The sequence below is a fragment of the Physella acuta genome, unplaced genomic scaffold, assembly GCF_028476545.2.
Source record: "Physella acuta isolate Inbredline_101_S28 unplaced genomic scaffold, ASM2847654v3 ptg000813l, whole genome shotgun sequence".
Taxonomy (NCBI): Eukaryota; Metazoa; Mollusca; class Gastropoda; family Physidae; genus Physella; species Physella acuta.
The window spans coordinates 332,655-352,444 of NW_026732331.1; the positions used below are offsets into that span (position 1 = coordinate 332,655).

General features: G+C 35.2%; 1 protein-coding gene across 1 annotated transcript in view; it reads right to left on the bottom strand.

Annotated features, from left to right (window-relative positions):
* LOC131951442 (centrosomal protein of 290 kDa) overlaps positions 1–19,790 on the bottom strand; it is a 30,938-nt gene that overhangs the window by 8,760 nt on the left and 2,388 nt on the right. The window contains exons 5-44 of the mRNA XM_059313848.1: positions 19,475–19,621; positions 19,193–19,246; positions 18,915–19,067; positions 18,548–18,661; positions 18,203–18,361; positions 17,317–17,439; positions 16,997–17,114; positions 16,760–16,866; positions 16,524–16,595; positions 16,179–16,249; positions 15,860–16,052; positions 15,528–15,601; positions 14,872–15,022; positions 14,554–14,734; positions 14,331–14,386; positions 14,030–14,194; positions 13,602–13,751; positions 13,055–13,180; positions 12,741–12,833; positions 11,850–11,999; positions 10,497–10,577; positions 9,609–9,782; positions 8,866–8,977; positions 8,541–8,737; positions 8,315–8,375; positions 8,086–8,183; positions 7,621–7,753; positions 6,662–6,864; positions 6,224–6,337; positions 5,350–5,544; positions 5,012–5,092; positions 4,625–4,732; positions 3,502–3,636; positions 3,150–3,383; positions 2,630–2,851; positions 1,976–2,130; positions 1,463–1,676; positions 1,098–1,235; positions 640–754; positions 402–511 (exon numbers count right to left, since the gene is read on the bottom strand). Coding sequence (XP_059169831.1) covers positions 402–511; positions 640–754; positions 1,098–1,235; positions 1,463–1,676; positions 1,976–2,130; positions 2,630–2,851; positions 3,150–3,383; positions 3,502–3,636; positions 4,625–4,732; positions 5,012–5,092; positions 5,350–5,544; positions 6,224–6,337; positions 6,662–6,864; positions 7,621–7,753; positions 8,086–8,183; positions 8,315–8,375; positions 8,541–8,737; positions 8,866–8,977; positions 9,609–9,782; positions 10,497–10,577; positions 11,850–11,999; positions 12,741–12,833; positions 13,055–13,180; positions 13,602–13,751; positions 14,030–14,194; positions 14,331–14,386; positions 14,554–14,734; positions 14,872–15,022; positions 15,528–15,601; positions 15,860–16,052; positions 16,179–16,249; positions 16,524–16,595; positions 16,760–16,866; positions 16,997–17,114; positions 17,317–17,439; positions 18,203–18,361; positions 18,548–18,661; positions 18,915–19,067; positions 19,193–19,246; positions 19,475–19,621 — 5,337 coding nt within the window. The remainder of the gene's footprint in view (positions 1–401; positions 512–639; positions 755–1,097; positions 1,236–1,462; positions 1,677–1,975; positions 2,131–2,629; positions 2,852–3,149; positions 3,384–3,501; positions 3,637–4,624; positions 4,733–5,011; positions 5,093–5,349; positions 5,545–6,223; positions 6,338–6,661; positions 6,865–7,620; positions 7,754–8,085; positions 8,184–8,314; positions 8,376–8,540; positions 8,738–8,865; positions 8,978–9,608; positions 9,783–10,496; positions 10,578–11,849; positions 12,000–12,740; positions 12,834–13,054; positions 13,181–13,601; positions 13,752–14,029; positions 14,195–14,330; positions 14,387–14,553; positions 14,735–14,871; positions 15,023–15,527; positions 15,602–15,859; positions 16,053–16,178; positions 16,250–16,523; positions 16,596–16,759; positions 16,867–16,996; positions 17,115–17,316; positions 17,440–18,202; positions 18,362–18,547; positions 18,662–18,914; positions 19,068–19,192; positions 19,247–19,474; positions 19,622–19,790) is intronic.

A 19,790-nucleotide genomic window follows, 5' to 3' on the forward strand; every position in this document is an offset into this window, starting at 1 on the left:
TTTTAGCAATTCAAAAATAAAGAAAGACAAATTGAATCTCCTCCTACACCCAGCTGTGAGGTGACCAATCTCCTCCTACACCCAGCTGTGAGGTGACCAATGTTCTCCTTTGCCCAGCTGTGAGGTGACGAATGTCCTCCTTTGCCCAGCTGTGAGGTGACGAATGTCCTCCTTCACCCAGCTGTGAGGTGACCAATGTCCTCCTTCACCCAGCTGTGAGGTGACCAATGTTCTCCTACACCCAGCTGTGAGGTGACCAATGTCCTCCTACACCCAGCTGTGAGGTGACCAATGTCCTCCTTCACCCAGCTGTGAGGTGACCAATGTCCTCCTTCACCCAGCTGTGAGGTGACCAATGTCCTCCTACACCCAGCTGTGAGGTGACCAATGTTTGCACTCACCAAGGAACGAGCTGCCGTTATCCTCTCCAACCTTTTCTCCATCTCATCCACCTCTGTCTCAAGCCGTGATTTGGTTGCCTTCAACTTGTTTATTGACCTTTCCTTCTTGTCTGTTAAAAAAGGGAATACAGATCATCCTCAGCACAAATTTAAAATCATTGACGTTTTTTAAGAGTTCAAATAATAATTTTTGGTTGATTAATATAAAAATGTATCTGGCATGTGAAACAAAACTTACTCAGCTCCTCTTTCACGTCTTCCAGCTCTGTTTGTAAAATACTCTCTTCATCTTTTTTCTTCTTCAGTTCTTTCTTCAGTCTGTCGGCTAAATTCATTTGCTCCTCAAGTTGTTCCTGAGGTAAAAAAACAAAAGGCTAATCACAATGACAAAATCCTTAATATAGACTGTCAAAATATGCTGACAAAGTTCACAAGCAAGACTGTCACAATATTCTGACAAAACTTATATAGAATACTACTACTATACATTAAAAAAAAAAATAACCATAAGAATATTATGTTTAAGAAAAAAATCACTGTAGATTAAGAAACAGCACTAAAGCAGTACTTATGTTAACAATTTTGCTTTTATTCTTTATTTACAATAATTAAAATTTAAATATAAGTTTGAGTTAATAAAAAATCTACCACAACAGCATTTTCAAAGCTACGAAACAAAACAAATGTAAGACCCACAGAGATTTCCTTGGTGTGTTCATTGATGATTTTCTGTATGTTTTTCTCCTGCGCTGACTCTTGGGCATGGACCTGGATATTCTCTTGTGCTTGGGTCACCATGTCTGCACGCAGGTCACTTAGTGCTTTGCTAAGGGCCTGATGGTGGACAATTGTAACTGTTACATCATGCAAGGCTAAACTGTATTCATGGATAGATGGCATGTAAAACAAAGCTTCATACACATAAACTACACTCAGAATTGTTGAGGAAAATAAGAGCTATTACAAAACATTTCAAAACCAAACTGAATGCCATCAAGCAAGTCTACCCAAACTGACTGCCATCAAACTGGTCTCTCTGTTGTGATGTTGTGAAGACATACCTGGTGCTGCTTCTCCTTCAGGGCCAGCTGGTTCTTCAGCCTCTCCACCATGTTCTTCATGGTGGCAGTTGGTCCCCTCTGGTTGGAATCTTTGAGGGCTTCAACCTCTTCCTGCAGCAGCTTCATCTCCTTCCTTAGGTCCATGTTCTCCCTCTGTACAGCCTCCATCTCACTGTCCTTCTTCCCAATTATCTCACTCTGCTGCTCTGTCAGTCTGTACAAAACAAAACAGACATTTAATAACATTAACTTGTATACAAAAAAGGTATTGCATTTAACAAACCAATTTAAAATTTTACAAATAAAGGCTATATCTTTAACAAAACTAAAATTAAAATTAGACCTAAACAATGCTAATTTTTAAAATATGGTTACAAATCTTTTTCCTCTAAATATATTTATTTTGAAACTGATAAAGAACACAAGTCAATGAAGTAAAGGTGTTAATTTGTAAAAAAAAAACAAAAAAAACCAAAGTTAATGGAAAATGGTGGATAAGAATGAAAGCCTGACCTGTTTTTCTCTGATTTAATGTTCTTGTTGGAGATCTGAAGACTGGCTTGTAGTTTTAAGATTTCTGCCTCCCTTTGTTTGAGTTTTTCATGCAGGGCTGAGATTGTGTTTTCCTGTTCTGCCATGGTGTCCTCCAGTTCATTCAATCTGTTCAGCTGTAGAAAGGAAAGGTTTTAGGCTAACACAAACCTTATAGTAGAATGGAAACGTTTTAGCCTAACACAAACCTCTCTAGACACATCTAATGTTTTCATCAACTCTTAAAAACTAGGCCTACATTAACTGTATACATTTAATGGGTATAAAATTCAATCAATTGCATTTGTGAGGCAGTGGTCAGAAATGAATAATTATTTTTAAACAATAATTAATTGTACTCTCACAATGCTCGTCTTCTTATTTTAAAAAACAAAAAGAAAAAAAAATATTTAGATTAAAAAAGCTATTCCCAATTTTTAAAGTAATTTTTGTGTGTTGATAAATAACAAAGGAGTCTGAAAAGCCCTAGAACAAGATAAGATTATAATATGGATGGCTTGGTTGAATGGTAGAGCAGTAGATTAATTAGTGAAAAATCTCAAGGCTGAAGAATGTTAGTCTGAAAGAGAACTGAACTCATGCAAGAAGATCCAGTAACAAGATAAGGGAGCTAACCTGCTGAGTGGTGACTGTCCTCACTGAGGACTGTTTGTTAATGAGCTCCCTTGCAGCATCTTTAAATTTACTGAAAGCTAAATCTGTATTCATGTGGATTTTCTGCTGCATGGCCCGCAACTCTTCCTCATGGCGCCGGTTCATCTCCACCAAATCCTCCCGTCGTTGCTTCAGTAACTCAACGTACTTGGCAATGGTCTCATCTTTCTGGTTTACTCTTTGCTGGAATCAAATTTTAATACACAGTCATCACTCAAATTTTATCCATCACTTACAACTAATTAAATTGAGCTCTGAAATTGAATTTTAATACAGAACATTACTCATTACTAATTAAATTCAGAACACAAAAACAATTATTAACGATGTTTTGAAAGTAAAGAAAATGCTAGTCAAACTTAGTTTGTACACAGTAGCTTATAATATGAAGTAAATCTTTACAACCTCTAACTAAGTCCACACACAAACCTATCTGCCCACTATTCCGGCACCTAGACCTAACTATATTTCCAGCACCTACCTGTAGACTTAGAACTGTACTCTGTGCAATCTTCAAGGCCTGCTGGCTTTCATAATCCACCCCGTCTGTCTCCGCCTTCTTTATGGCATGGGTCACCTTAGCCTGGGCCTTCACAATGATGTCATCTCTGTCAGCTGTTGCTGGCATACGAAGTCTCAGCTCTGAGATTAGCTTGTCTCGCTCAAGGACTCCACGCTCTGATTCTCTAAGCTGCTTTTCTAATTCCTGGTTGCGCTAAAAATAAACACACAGATAATATATAAGTGACATACAATTTCATTTGTAGTAATGGTAAAGTTTTTACTTTCTAGATTTTTATGTTTGAGTGTTGAAAGTACATTGAAGCACTTACAGATTTGACAGCTTTGTTTTCAGCCTGGGTGTCTAAGATGACCTTGACATTGCTTTTGATGGTGGAGATGGCCTGTTCAAGTTGGTTGGCCACTGGTAGCTTGGCATTTGGCAAAGCTCCGATTGCTTGCTCAAACTGGAGGTAAAGATTTATTTTAGTACAAACAAAATAATGTACCAAGTTCCAATCTATATATATAATTCTCTTCTGGGAGCCGCTAGAAAACAAGCTGTAAACGCGCTCCCTATCTCCCCACCCTTACATGGTCTTAGTGAGCTGTGTTCACTCTAAATGTTTACAAGCAGAGCCAACGATTTTAAACGTAAGGGGGGGGGGGGGGGGGGGAGGGGGGGGGAGGAAGGGGGGGGGTTATGGTCCTTAACGAGCTACTTATAGTGTTTTAAAGAAATATTTTCAGTGGCAGCGTTGGTACTGTCGAATTCACAAATTATGAATTACTGAAAAGTAGAAAAAACAACAACTAAATAGTGGCGTATGTTATGCCGCGGGCCGGCTCGTAAAATAATAATGTACAAGTGTACATCAAGTTGTGCTAAAATAAAACATAACTACAGTTGTGCCAACCTTGATGCTGCCCCTAAATATAACATGACTACAACTGTGCCCACCTTGGATGCTGCCCTTAAATAAAACATGACTAAAATTGTGGCTACTTTGGATGCTGCCCCTAAATATAACATGACTACAACTGTGCCCACCTTGGATGCTGCCCTTAAATAAAACATGACTAAAATTGTGGCTACTTTGGATGCTGCCCCTAAATAAAACATGACTAAAATTGTGCCCACCTTGGATGCTGCCCCTAAATAAAACATGACTAAAATTGTGGCTACCTTGGATGCTGCCCCTAAATAAAACATGACTAAAATTGTGGCTACTTTGGATGCTGCCCCTAAATATAACATGACTAAAATTGTGGCTACTTTGGATGCTGCCCTTAAATAAAACATGACTAAAATTGTGGCTACTTTGGATGCTGCCCCTAAATATAACATGACTACAACTGTGCCCACCTTGGATGCTGCCCCTAAATAAAACATGACTAAAATTGTGCCCACCTTGATGCTGCCCCTAAATAAAACATGACAACAGTTGTGCCCACCTTGGACGCTGCCCCTGCTATCTCTGCTGTATGTTTCTCCATTGTCAGTATTGTCCTCTCTAGCTCCGTCTCTCTCAGCTCCCATCTCATTTGTTTTTCTTCATAGTCCTACACAGATTCAAATAGAACATTTACATTTTTAAACTTCAGCCAGTTTAACACAGCAATATTTTTTTAAAAAGTTTAGATAAGTGTCTAGGTTTAGGTATTTTTGTTCAACTTGGTATTTTGGTCTAAGTATTTATTTCTTGGTGTAGCTTTTTTTGCGCTTTGATTTTTATCTATTTGGTATTTTGACCTAAATATTGGCTAATTTGATCTTTTGTATATTATGGTCTACCTGACATTAAAACAATTTAGCAATTAGTACAAAACTAAAAGACCAACCTTCAGCATTCTGACATTGTCAGCCTCCAACTCACTGATGGTCACTTCATGGGAACGGATAATCTCCTCTAGATATTTCACCTGCACGTTACAGAAAATTTAATGTAAACCATGCGCAAGCAATCTAATCTAAGGATTAAAATTAAGACTAAAGGAAAGACAAAAATAAAGATCAAGACAAAAAGAAAGGAACCATCAACAAAGATAATAACAAAAGTAATGATTGATGAAATACTGATCAACGAGTAGCAATATTAAAACAAAACAAAAATTGAAACTGAAGTGATTGAAGCAATGATCAAAACAATAAAACATTGATTAAAGACTCGATCCAGGACCTTCTGGTGCAGCTTGGAACAGTTCCTCCTCTGCTGCAGCTCCTCCAGTCTGACGCCATCAATCTTTGAATGCCACTCCAGCACCTTCTGCGCCCCCCTCCCATCTTTCAGTGTCTCAATCAGCTCCTGTAGGCTGTTCTGTTGGAGTGACAGCGCTGCTATCTTGTCCTCCATTTCATCCTTGTGTTCTCTGGTCTAAGACAATGGCTAGTGTTAGTCTTTAGACAATGACTGGTGTTAGTCTTTACACAATGGCTGGTGTTAGTCTTTAGACAATGACATGTTAGTCTTTAGACAATGACTGGTGTTAGTCTTTAGACAATGACTGGTGTTAGTCTTTAGACAATGATTGGTGTTAGTCTTTAGACAATGACTGGTGTTAGTCTTTAGACAATGGCTGGTGTTAGTGTTAAGACAATGACTGGTGTTAGTCTTTAGACAATGACTGGTGTTAGTCTTTAGACAATGACTGGTGTTAGTCTTTAGACAATAGCTGGTGTTAGTGTTAAGACAATGACTGGTGTTAGTCTTTAGACAATGACTAGTGTTAGTCTTTAGACAATGACTGGTGTTAGTCTTTAGACAATGACTGGTGTTAGTGTTAAGACAATGGCTGGTGTTAGTCTTTAGACAATGGCTGGTGTTAGTCTTTAAACAATGGCTGGTGTTAGTCTTTAGACAATGGCATGTTAGTCTTTAGACAATGGCTGGTGTTAGTGTTAAGACAATGACTGGTGTTAGTGTTAAGACAATGACTGGTGTTAGTCTTTAGACAATGACTGGTGTTATTCTTTAGACAATGATTGGTGTTTGTATTTAGACAATTGCTAGTGTTAGATTTTCAAAAATTCTTTACAAAATTAATGTGTCTTACTTCTTTTAGCTCCTGCTCAAGTTTGCTTTTATCTTGCTGTAGCTGCATCATAGCTCTGGAGAATTTCTCTTGTTTTGTTAGAGGTACTGCACCAGCAAATTGGATTCTTAATTCCTGAGAAAAAAAATTCAGCACAAAAATGTTGGTAAAGGCCCCCATTTTTTTAATGCATTTCCTAACAATGAGAACATTTTCAACTAATTGATTCAAGAATTTATCAGGTTTTAAAGCTCAAGGTTAATTAAAAGTTTTTCATTAGCAAAATCATCTAACAATGAAACTATACATATAACAGCAAAAAATATGTCTGTATCCATGACAACAGGTAGCTATGTACCTACAGCAATCTGTACCTTGAAGTAGTTAACTGTACCTACAACAGTAAGTAATTGTAGCTATGGTAACAGGTAACTGCAGCTATGACGGCAGGGATGTTACCTGCAGAGATTTCCTCAGGTATCTTGACTTGCTCTGAGCCTCCTGCCTGGTGTGGAAGATTGCCTGATCCTTGTCGTCCACCCTCTGCTCCATCCTCAGAATCTGGGCCTCCAGCTTGGTCACTTTCTTCTGGGCCTCTTCCAGCCGCTTCACAGCTGACCCCTCACTCACCTGCAGCTGTACAATGTGGCGGTGCAGTTTACCTGTGGAATACACTCAGTAGAGTTTACCTACACAATACACTCAGTAGAGTTTACCTGTGGAATATACTCAGTAGAGTATAAGTGTTTCAATGTGGCGGTGTAGTTTACCTGTGGAATACACTCAGTAGAGTATAAGTGTTTCAATGTGGCGGTGAAGTTTACCTATGTAGTAGAGTTTGTGTTACAATGTGGTGGTTATGTTGGCTTGTTAGAGTTATCCTGGTACAATAAATGATCGTATGGTCTGCAGTGTCTGCTTACAGGTACCCATTAAAGCTGAGCAAACAGAGCTGCTCAGAGATAAGCAAATGACTGACTATGATGGAAACCACTTCTGTTAATTATCAACATTATGTGAAGCAAAGCTTAATGGGGCAGGGTGGGGATTACATCTCACTTGTGTCAGTTAACCTCAGATCATAAGGTATTATGGACCAGATTGTTTAGTCCCCCAGCAAAAGAATTCAGAATTAACTCACACTTAAACCAAAACCATTATATAACAGATACAGGCTAGAAGATAGCCTAAAATAATTATTTAATTAAGTAAATAAAAATATGCCAGGTTGTAAAATAAAGCTGTAAAAAACTGGCCGAGGTAACGAAACTATAATGGTCTTCTCATCACAAATATGCCAGGTTGTAAAATAAAGCTTTTAAAAAACTGGCCGAGATAACAAACCTATAATGGTCTTCTCATCACAAATATGCCAGGTTGTAATTTAAAGCTTTAAAAAACTGGCCGAGATAACGAACCTATAATGGTCTTCTCATCACTCTGGACCTGGAAGTCCAGCAGCTGTTGCCGTAGCGACTGGTACTCTTTCTCTCGTGCTATGTGCTGGGTCTCCAGGGTTCTCACCTGGGTGGAAGCTATTTCAGCCATATCCTGTGGGGAGGGGAGTGGACAAACATCTCCTTAAGTTTCTACACTGGAACATGTCTATTTCTTACAACTAAAAGGATCTTCTATGTAGTCTGTTACTTCGATTTCTTATACATATTTTAAGCAGCATAGCAGGTGGGCTTATCACTTTGTTGAATTATGGCTACTTGATCTAATTTTGTCTACTAGTCACTATAGCCTCTATTCATATTTCTATGTCCAAGTATTCTCTAATCTGTAACTTGAATCTGACTTTAACCAGCGCTGCTATGTGGATCCTAGTGTACACCAAGTTGTTTTCCCACCACAAGACACAGATTCTGAAACTGTTTTACCTTGAGCTTAGAGATTTCCTGTTTCAGAGTCATCTCCGTTTCTTCCAGCTGTGAAATCCTCTTCCTGTCTGCGTCGCTGACACTCTTGGGTATGGAATCTGGAGAGGTCAAAGTTCAACACATGATAACTTCACTTTGTAGCTCATATACATAACATAATACTTAATTCAGGTATATAAAAACTGAGGTTTAAAGTTAACCTTCAACAATTTTAAACTGCTCAACTTACTACTCAGCTCATCTCTTAAATCTCTTTCTATAGTCTGCATCTCCAAATTCATTTTTGTAACCTGGAGATTGAAATAAACAATTAGTTCAATGCAACAGAAAGACATATTCAAAATTATATTTTTCATAAGTATTCAAATGTAGGCATAGTTCTCTGAAAATGACCACTGATGCGAAATTTAATTACAATTTTTTTAATGTAATAAGTAAAATTAAGAAAAAATTACTTCAGCAAACTTTTCCTCCAATTCTTTATTTCTACTTTCCAAATCATGAAGAATTTGTCTCTGCTGGTGATACATGCGAGAGGAGTGCTCTGCCCTTTGTCTTTCGTTCAACTCTTTCATTTCCAACATTGTGATCTTCTTTGAGATGGATATAATGTCACCATCTGTCACTGACACATCAGTGCCACTAGTGACACCTACGTTTTACATAATAAAACTTGATAAGATATGTGTTACAGATAAATAAACTGTCAGTAAAACTGCTCTAGTTAATGAAAACATTAGTAGTTAATCTTTATCTAAGCTTCAATGTCAAGTTGCTTGCCTCTTCTATGTAACTCTTCCATAGCTGCCTCAAGTGCATGTAGTTTTTCTTTTTCCATTTCTAAAGTTTTCTTTAACACTTCATTACTCTCTGTCAGCTGTTTGACCTCTCCCTATAAACAAACAATATTATAATAAAATTACACCAATTTTATATTTTAGTATGAATAAATATTAACTTATAACTTTAGTTAAATGTATTTTGGTGAAGTTGTCAAATCTACATTTAGTGACATGAAAGTATTTTGCTGAAGTTGTCACATTCAAGCATAGTAACATAAATGTATTTTTTTTTAAAGTTGTCACATCCAAGTATAGTGACATGAAAGTATTTTGCTAAATTTGTCACATCCAAATATAGTGACACGAAAGTATTTTGGTAAAGTTGTCACATCAACGTATAGTGACATGAAAGTATTTTGCTGAAGTTGTCACAGTATAGTGACATGAAAGTATTTTGCTAAAGTTGTCACATCCACTTATAGTGACATGAAAGTATTTTGGTTAAGTTGTTACAGTATAGTGACATGAAAGTATTTTGCTAAAATTGTAACAGTATAGAGACATGAAAGTATTCTTTTAAAGTTGTCACATCCAAGTATAGTGACATGAAAGTATTTTGCTAAAGTTGTCACATCCACGTATAGTGACATGAAAGTATTTTGGTAAAGTTGTCACAGTATAGTGACATGAAAGTATTTTGCTAAAGTTGTCACAGTGTAGTGACATGAAAGATTCTTGTACCTCCAGCCCCTCCAAGGCTTCAGCTCTGGTCACCAGTGAGTTGCCTTTCTCCAGCAGGTCCCTGTATTTCTCTGTCAGGTTGTGATACTGTTTGTTCACCTTGTCAAGCTCTATGGATGGCACTGAATCATCTAAAGCCTTCTGCAGGGCAGCTATTTTAAAGGCTGCCATATCCTGAAATTAAGTGAACAAAAATTAAAACCTTTTTTAAGCCAACAGTTGATTTTTATATTCAACTATTTTAAAAATTAAAAATTACCCCACCCACCCACTAAATAACAAGACACAAGAATGTAAATAATTTTAAACAAAAGTATTTTAAAACCTGGTTCTAAAAGAAAACCTGGACTTGCTGGATCAGTGAGCCAATTGTAAATTAACTACCAAAACCTTTTATAACAAAGATTTTTTATAGAGCCGTAAAACAAAAGAACATTTTAGCATGCTAGGAATGCCAATAATTTCAGTTGATATCAAATAAGAATTTTAAGTTGACTGAAATAAACAAGTGCAAACCACTACCACACAATAAAGCTGTCTTGGACCACCAACAACAAACCTTTTTTGGACCACCAACACAGCTGTCTTGGACCCAGAGGCGTAGCGACCCTTCCAGGCGCCCAGGGACAAACTTTTCGATTTGCACCAACCCCCCTCGAGATTTTGATTTGCACCCCCCCCCCCCCCTCAAACTTTCGATTTGCAACCCCCTCAACCTTTTAATTTATTTTTCCAATCCATGTTGGCGCCCCCTAAGGTCGGCGCCCAGGGACATATGTCCCCCCACCCCCCCCTCGCTACGCTACTGCTTGGACCACCAACAACAAACCTTTCTTGGACCACTAACAGCTGTCTTAGACCACCAACAACAAAGCTGACTATGATTACCTTATATCTCTGCAGGTATCCAATCCTCTCTGACACAGCAGCCTCCATCTGGCCCATCTCATTTCTCTGTCTGTTTACTTCCTAGTTATAAGAAACAATATCTAAAATATGGTCACTTCAGTTATAAGAAACAATATCTAAAATATGGTCACTTCCTAGTTATAAGAAACAAGTTGTTTAAAATATGGTCACTTCCTAGTTATAAGAAACAATATCTAAAATATGGTCACTTCCTAGTTATAAGAAACAATATATAAAATATAGTCACTTCCTAGTTATAAGAAACAATATATAAAATATGATCACTTCCTAGAAATTAGAAACAACATCTGTTTAAAATATGGTAACTTCCTAGACATTAGAAACAACATCTGTTTAAAATATGGTAACTTCCTAGACATTAGAAACAACATCTGTTTAAAATATGGTCACTTCCTAGACATTAGAAGCAACATCTGTTTAAAATATGGTCACTTCCTAGACATTAGAAACAAGTTGTTTAAAATATGGTCACTTCCTAGACATTAGAAACAAGTTGTTTAAAATATGGTCACTTCCTAGACATTAGAAACAAGTTGTTTAAAATATGGTCACTTCCTAGACATTAGAAACAAGTTGTTTAAAATATGGTCACTTCCTGGACATTAGAAACAAGTTGTTTAAAATATGGTCACTTCCTAGACATTAGAAACAAGTTGTTTAAAATATGTTCACTTCCTAGACATTAGAAACAACATCTGTTTAAAATATGGTCACTTCCTAGACATTAGAAACAAGTTGTTTAAAATATGGTAACTTCCTAGACATTAGAAACAAGTTGTTTAAAATATGGTCACTTCCTAGACATTAGAAACAACATCTGTTTAAAATATGGTCACTTCCTAGACATTAGAAACAACTTGTTTAAAATATGGTCACTTCCTAGACATTAGAAACAACATCTGATTAAAATATGGTCACTTCCTAGACATTAGAAACAACTTGTTTAAAATATGGTCACTTCCTAGACATTAGAAACATGTTGTTTAAAATATGGTCACTTCCTAGACATTAGAAACAACATCTGTTTAAAATATGGTCACTTCCTAGACAATAAAACAACAGTTGTCTAGATGTTTCTCAACATTCGTTTAAAAAATGGTCACTTTAAAAATTGTCTAGCTAATTTGACAACAAATATAACATTTCTGACAACAAAGATAACATCTGTGACTAATGTCTGACAATAAAGATAAAATATATGAGACATGTCTGATAACAAAGATAAAATATATGACACATGTCTGACAACAAAGATAAAATATATGACCAATGTCTGATAACACTGGTAAATAAAAATAACATCTGTCTCACCCTTCTAAGCGAGGCTTCTATCTCCTCCATTGTAGTGTATCTTCTAGTCAAAGCCTTTTCATTCACACGCAGGACTGTGATCCTTCGGGTCATTTCAGACAACCTTCTCCTCACCTCCACATCATCCGTGGCCAGTGTTTCAACCAGGCGCTGTTCATAGATGGGTCAATTAAAAGTTTAGTTCTCTTCAATTCAAAAGTTTTATATATCTGCCTCTTAACCAGTCTACAAGTTATGAAACCTACATCAAACTTCTGAATCTTAACCTAGCTATCAAGAAACCTACATCAAATTCCTGAATCTTAACCTAGCTATCAAGAAACCTACATCAAATTCCTGAATCTTAACCTAGCTATCAAGAAACCTACATCAAATTCCTGAATCTTAACCTAGCTATCAAGAAACCTACATCAAATTCCTGAATCTTAACCTAGCTATCAAGAAACCTACATCAAATTCCTGAATCTTAACCTAGCTATCAGAAACCTACATCAAATTCCTGAATCTTAACCTAGCTATCAGAAACCTAAATTTCTGAATCTTAACCTAGCTATTAAGAAACCTACATCAAATTCCTGAATCTTAACCTAGCTATCAGAAACCTACATTTAATTTCTGAATTTTAACCTACCTATCAAGAAACCTACATCAAATTCCTGAATCTTAACCTAGCTATCAGAAACCTACATTAAATTTCTGAATCTTAACCTAGTTATCAAGAAATCAACATCAAATTCCTCAATCTTAACCTAGCTATCAAGAAACCTACATCAAATTCCTGAATCTTAACCTAGCTATCAGAAACCTACATTTAATTTCTGAATCTTAACTTAGCTATCAAGAAACCTACATCAAATTCCTGAATCTTAACCTAGCTATCAAGAAACCTACATCAAATTCCTGAATCTTAACCATATCTTCTTCTCTCTGGCCTTGAAGCTCTTTCAGTTTTTTAGAATGTTTCTCTACATCTTCTTCCCAAACCTGGAAATTATTAAACAATTAAATCAACAGCTCACTAGAAACATTGACTAATATATTTTAAATAATCATATGAACAGAAGTAATTAAGTTATTTTCATAAAAATTATAAGTTTATTTAAAGACGATTCTAAGAAAAATTTATACAATGTTCTGGTTTGAGATCAACTGTTAAACAACTCATAATTTTAAACCAAACCAAAATATAAAGAAGTTTATTTGACCTTTTTCTTTTCTAGATGTTCTTTGTACAACAAGCCCTGTTGGTGGCGGATAACAGCGTATTTACGTTTATAGTTTTGTAATGCGGCCTCCACTTTTTTCAAGAGCTCTTCCCTCTGTGACAACTCCTGCATGAAGAGATAAATTAGCAACTTATTTACATCAACAACAAATTATTTACAGTAACATAAATTTAAAATAAATAGTTAAAAAAAAATAGCTTGAAACAGCATATACATTATATAGCAGTGAACGGTTTACAGTTAAAATCGACCACATAACTGCTGTCTTGTGGTGGTCATGTATTAAAAACTGCTATTATTAACTGCTGCTATAGAGTTAATGGGATGGGAGGCTAACAACTGCTGCTATAGAGTTAATGGGAGGCTAACAACTGCTGCTATAGAGTTAATGGGAGGCTAACAACTGCTGCTATAGAGTTAATGGGAGGCTAACAACTGCTGCTATAGATCATGATGGCTGTAGGTAAACTGTGACTTGCTGGACATACACTTCAAGTGTTGTTGAACTTAAAGTTTGATTACACACCTGTAATGTTATGATCAGGTGTTCGTTCAACTGTGCTATGACATCAGCACTGGATGGCTCCATTCCCTGAGGGAGTTTCATCAGGTGAAACATAGCACCCCCCGAGCCAGGCTCACCCACAGTGAAATGATCCTTTTCCAATTTTTCTATCTGGATAAAAGAAGGACAAATATTCAGTACTTTTTTAAAAGCATACAATGTTAACTTGTACAAGCACACTTTTAAGAATGTGAAATTTAGATGTGATTATTTTATAATTTTTTTCTACACAAATCAAAATTCAATTTTTCTCTTGTTATGATAAGAACAGAGGCACAGAGATAATTTGCCAACTGTGATCAATGCATTAATTTAATTTTACAGTCTGTCATATGATCTGGAAAAATATAAAATAATTGAAAAAAATAAAACAACTTTGATGCACGTACCCTTTCAAAAGCCTTGTCTCTTTCCAGAGCTGCCTTTGAGGCCTCCACTCTGATTTCTCTCATGGCGTTTCTCAGCTCCTCGTTCCGTCCTTTGAGCACGTCCACTTGTTCTTTCAGGAAATATGTTGTGTCATAGTTACCCAGAACTTTCTTTGCCTCAATAGCCTGATGATATTTGTTAACATTATAATATAGATGGCTGCTGTATGGTGATCACTATATAATAAAAACTGTTATAAGTTATATTTAAGTTCAAGTAGATGCAGCAGCATTGTAGGCCACACAATGATAAAACACTTACAGCTAACATTCTTTCAATTGCTGGGAACTGCATCCCACCACTACTAGCATCAGAGTCTGCTCAAGTAAACAATAAATTAATTAAAATAACATAATAAATGTAATTAATTTTTAGAAAATCTAGAGTTTAAAATTCTTTAAACATTACATAATATAAAGTAAAAGTCATGAAAAAATAAAACTGCTGTGAGCTAAAGAGGGCATTGACCATGTGTGAAACATACCCTGGTCCTTCCCCACTGCTCCACCTCGCTTCATAGCCTCCATCACTTCCTTAAAACCTGCCTCCAAGCTTTCGTTGTCTTTGTTCAGTTGCTGGTTTACTGCTCGCAACTCAGCAACTTGTTTTTCTAATTTGTTCAGTTCTAGGATGTTTTCTTTGTAATCTTTATCCCACTCTTTTCCCTGAGGGGCCAAAAATATGACAAGATGAGTCACAACATTAAGATGGGCCTCTGCAATCAAACTTTGTGACAAATAATTAAACAAGAATAATGTAACAGAATCTGAATTTTCAATATCTTCAACTTTGAAAACCTTACCCGTATCATACTTTCTTCCCTCTGAACCTGTTGCCTTATGATTGAAGCAGCTGATTGTTTTTCATCCTGTACACGGTTTTTTGCTTTAAGTGTTTCTGTGTAGTCTTGAACTAGCAACATATCTTCTGCTGTTAGACCAAGAGTTACTGCCCTGTAAAAAAAATAAAATTGTTTAGAATCCCTTTATAATAAGTTGTTTAAAATACTAAAATGTTTGAAAGTTAATGCCCTCATCTATAATAACTTAAAAGCAAAATACCCATTTATTCAAATATTTAGATTGATATTTTGAAAAACTGCTACAAACAGAAAACACCAGTATCACCTTCAAGTGATGCTCTAAAAATTGTATTATTATTTCTTTATTTGTAATATAGAAATTTAGAAAAGTACCTTTTTAGTTAAAAAAAAAGATTTTTTAAAGTATTCAACAAGGAATAATTTTTTTTAAACAAAAAATAAAGTGGAACAAATTTCAAAGAATTATTAAACTTTTAAAAGTATAAAATTATTTTAATCAATTTTCTTACTCTTCTTGATGACTGTGACTGAAATTAATGTGGTTTAATTTTACTTGAAATAATTGAAATCAATTTTTTATTAAAAAACCGGATTCATCTACAAGTTAAAAGCTCATGTAAACTTTCAGATCCTACCTTTGCCCAAGCTGCTGAGCCATTTTTCTGATTTTCTTCTTGTCTTCAATTCTCTCCTCCTCCAACAATTCAATCTGACAACAAAAAATTTAGGTTAGATCACAGCCCACTTATTTTCTACAAGTGACAATTGGGTGAAAATAACACAAACCCTTTAAAATGATAAAATATTGTTATTTTAATACAAATTTTACAAGCTGAAAAATTTGTTTAGTCGTTTTAACCTGATCAGTTGGTGAAATAATAGTTTATTTCAAGTCATTCAACAAATATTGGCAAAATTTTCAGATTTTTATAATACAGTTAAATATTTTCAGCACACAATGAGTTACCTCTCTTTGAAGTGTGAAGTTCAAGGCCTTCATCTCCTCCTGCCGAATGGCTTTATTTTTGCGGAACTCTGTCAGGTCCAGAGGTTCTTTAGGATCCATGCCAAGCTTGTACCGGAGTTCTTCGTTTTCATCCAGCAGCTCATTAATCTTCAGCTCAGCTTTGTTGATGTATGAAGTCAGCTCTTCAATTTCTCTTTTTGATAAAACAAATAATCGTCGTTAGAATTTTCAAATAATTATTTTATAAAACAAGATGACACTTTAGAAAATAAATCAAATTTGAAAATGTTTAACAGAACATAAGAGATTTCACAAATACCTTTCTCTAATCTTGATCTGATTTTTCCCTTCTTTAATTTCTGTGACAGCCTCTGACAAACCATATTCTCCCTAACAGAAATATACCAAACATTTCAATAATTTGGATCATTTCAAAAGTTCTCCCTAGTAGAAATATACCAAACATTTCAATAATTTGGATCATTTCAAACGTTCTCCCTAGCAGAAATATACCATACATTTGAGAAATTGGGATCATTTTAAAAAATACAAGTTATAAAAAACAATTCTTGAGATTTGATGTTTTGCTTGTAATTTTTTTTTTATTAAACCAACAAATTTCAATACTCCAACACCTCCACACAATACATTTGTTTGAACTTACAGATTCATACTGTCTCATCCTTTCCAACAGTTCACTGAGTTCTTTGTCCTTTGTTCGGCAATCATCATCAGCCTAAGAACATAACAAATTTCTTAATAAATACTAGGCTGAATGTTAGACTGTACAGTAATGTAACTATTAGGTGGTACAGGAATGTAGATCAAATAAAAAAATCTAACATGTTCTTCACAATAATCTTTCTATAAGTTTGGTTTGAGCTTAAAATTTAGCTTTACCTTTTTGATGTCTTCCTCTGCATGCTTAATACGCTCCAAGTATATTTTATTTTCATTTTGTAACTCTCTGAGTTTGGTCTGAAGACGATCCCCTTGGGAGGTGCCAGCTGTGGAAGATAATGTTTTGTTGCATTATTTGACTTTTATTGTGTGGCACGACAGACTTAAACGGACAACATTAAGTATTTATTAAAGTTTCAGCTTTATTCAGTGGCCAGAGGAAATACAAGCACCCACCTTTGTGAAGCTCACTGTTAAGGTCATCTATCAAAGCAGCATTTTTCTCCATCTCTAGGGTGCATTGGTCGACTTTTTCTGTCAACTCTACAATCTGCTTATCTTTATCTTTCAAAACCTGAAATTCAATAGAACATTCAAATATATTCCATTAAATTATATGCAAACAAAACAATTGTCTTTTAAAACAAACTAGCCGATAATTCATGTTTAATTTTACTTTTGTAATTTTATTTCCAACCATCATAATAAATAACAATTGTTTTAAAAAGGTGAGTTTTTATACTGTATAAAAAAAATAGAAATTTTTTTTTTTTTACCTCACTTAGAGCTGAAACAGACACCTTATCAGAGTCCATGTTGGCAGCAATCAGCTGTTCCTTCATCCTAAACAGCTGCTCCTGCAGTTCTGATATCTGTATGTCTTTCTCTTGCATTATTTCCTGGTCAAGTTACACACAAATCATCATCAGCTCAACAGAAAATAATTAATTACCAATGATTACTTTTCAATAAGCATATAAATAAAATCTGTATACGTCTTTAAGAAATTGTTTATGTAAAGCAGTGGTTTCCAATCTGTGAGGCAATCCTTCCTGACGCTAGGGGAGGCACAAAATACAAACATAAAGTGCATAAGGGCAGATATCAATTTAAAATATTGATAATGTGTCGACCATCCTATTAACGGATGCTTTCATTTCTTTTCTGGGCCTCAAGGTCTGATCCCTGGAGGTTTATGTTTAAAAGTGTCTAAACACATGGCTATCTTGTGTTAATGTTATAAAAAATCATGATTAATTCAAGGAATTTTAAATATATTTTTTGATAAATTGGAGCTCATACTTCGCAAAACTTAAAAGCCATAAAACAACAGATTTCCTATTTTTAAAATCCTGTATAATATGTATGTACATATCGGTATGAGAGTGAAAGATTTAGCATTCAATTGAAAAAATTGTTTTGAAGCAACAAATTTATAATAGAAATGCCTTGTTTAATGAATGTTTATTTGGAATGCTTTTTAAAATTTTGATCAATGTTTATTTAAAACATTATGTTTTGTCAACAACTTGTGTTAATGCAATATTATATTTCTATATATTTGCAAATTGAGTAAACCCCATGCCCATTTATATGTTATGTAAAACATAAATGTGAAAAACACTCTCTATCTACACCCCTTTGTTTACTTGGACAACATACCTGCCACTCGTCCACCTTTTGGTTGACCGCCACCATGATGGCATCATCAGCTTCCCCTTTGGACTGGACCTGCTCAGTTAGGTCTTGGAGTTGGTTCTTGAGGATCTCATTCTCTTCCCTTAGGGCATCTGTCACAGCATCACTTTGTTGGAGGACATTCTGCACAAATATAGTTTTTAAATCAACTTCTCCCTCAGTAAATATTATATATTGTATATCTTTCAATAGACATTTATTTTTTAGCAAAAAAAAAATAAATGAAGCCATTAAATTAAGATTTCTAAATGAAGTTATGCTGGAGTACACCAGCACCAGCAGGTGAAGGAAGCATCAAGGTGGAACTACCTTTAGCTTAAGGTAATCTTCAGATGTACGATCCATCTGCTGAATGGCATCTTCCAAGTTCCTCTGGAGATCCTCACACCTCTTCTGAAGCAGGTCGTTGGCATCTGTTACATTCTGAAGATGATAAGCTGGTTGTATTAAAATAATATAAAAAATAAGCTAAGTGGCATGTTAAAACTATAAGAGAATAAAAAAAAAAACTTCCAGTGAGATTCTAAACTCAAATACCTATCAATGTTTTACAGTGTGGTAAAGAATTCTGGAGGAAAAAAATTATAACATTATAACATGGCAAAATAATTCAAGGATGGCATCTAAAGTGGCAGAAAGAGTTTATATGTCTCCCCAAAAATCAGGACAATTGTACCTGCAGCTCCTCCATAGTTTCAGCCAGTTCCCTGTTCTTCTTGGCCAGCTTATCTCTGTACTCAGCATCTTCACCACGCCTGGAGACAATGCTGTCCCTCTGTGTTTGCATCTGCATCTTATAGTCACTGATATCCTGACGCATTTGGTCATTCTGTTGCAAAACGTAAACAGTGAAACAGAGTTTTTTTAAATGAATAATGTGTGTCATAAATACATTATACATAAAGCCTTGCTTAAAAATGATAAAAATTAATGATTTGAAAAGCACAACTTTACATCTTCTCTGGTTTCCTTCAGCTCCTTTTCAAGTTCATTGATCCTTTCACTGTACTGTAAGTAAAATAATATATTTATTATACATACAAATGTTTTCTAGCCTAAAAAGTGATTTAGTAAGTAAATCGAAGCTGTAACATTTTAATTAAAATTATATTACACAATGTTTTACTTCTTATAGATAATAAAAAAAAAAATACTTAAGTTTTAACATGTGCATATAAATATGAAAAAGTAAGTAAAACTTCAATGAAATAATTAAAAAATCAATAGAGAACAAACTTTCTCAGCCGCCCTTTTCTCTCCATTGAGATCCCTGTTTAAGTCCTTGACCTCTTGTTTCAATTGGTCGTTGGTTTCCTCCAGCTCTCTCAATTGGTCCCTGAGGTATCTCGTGTCTCTTGAGCCGCCTCCCTCAGGACCATATTTCTACATTCAACATTAAAAAAATGTATCTACTCAAATTGGTTTATAGTATCCCAAAATGATGCATTTGATTCTTTAATAGTTACACCAAGGGTAAGAAGGTTTAAATTAGTAATAAATGATTTTTGCGAATTAATCAAAACTAGTATTGGTTAGAGGATAGATGAAAGTC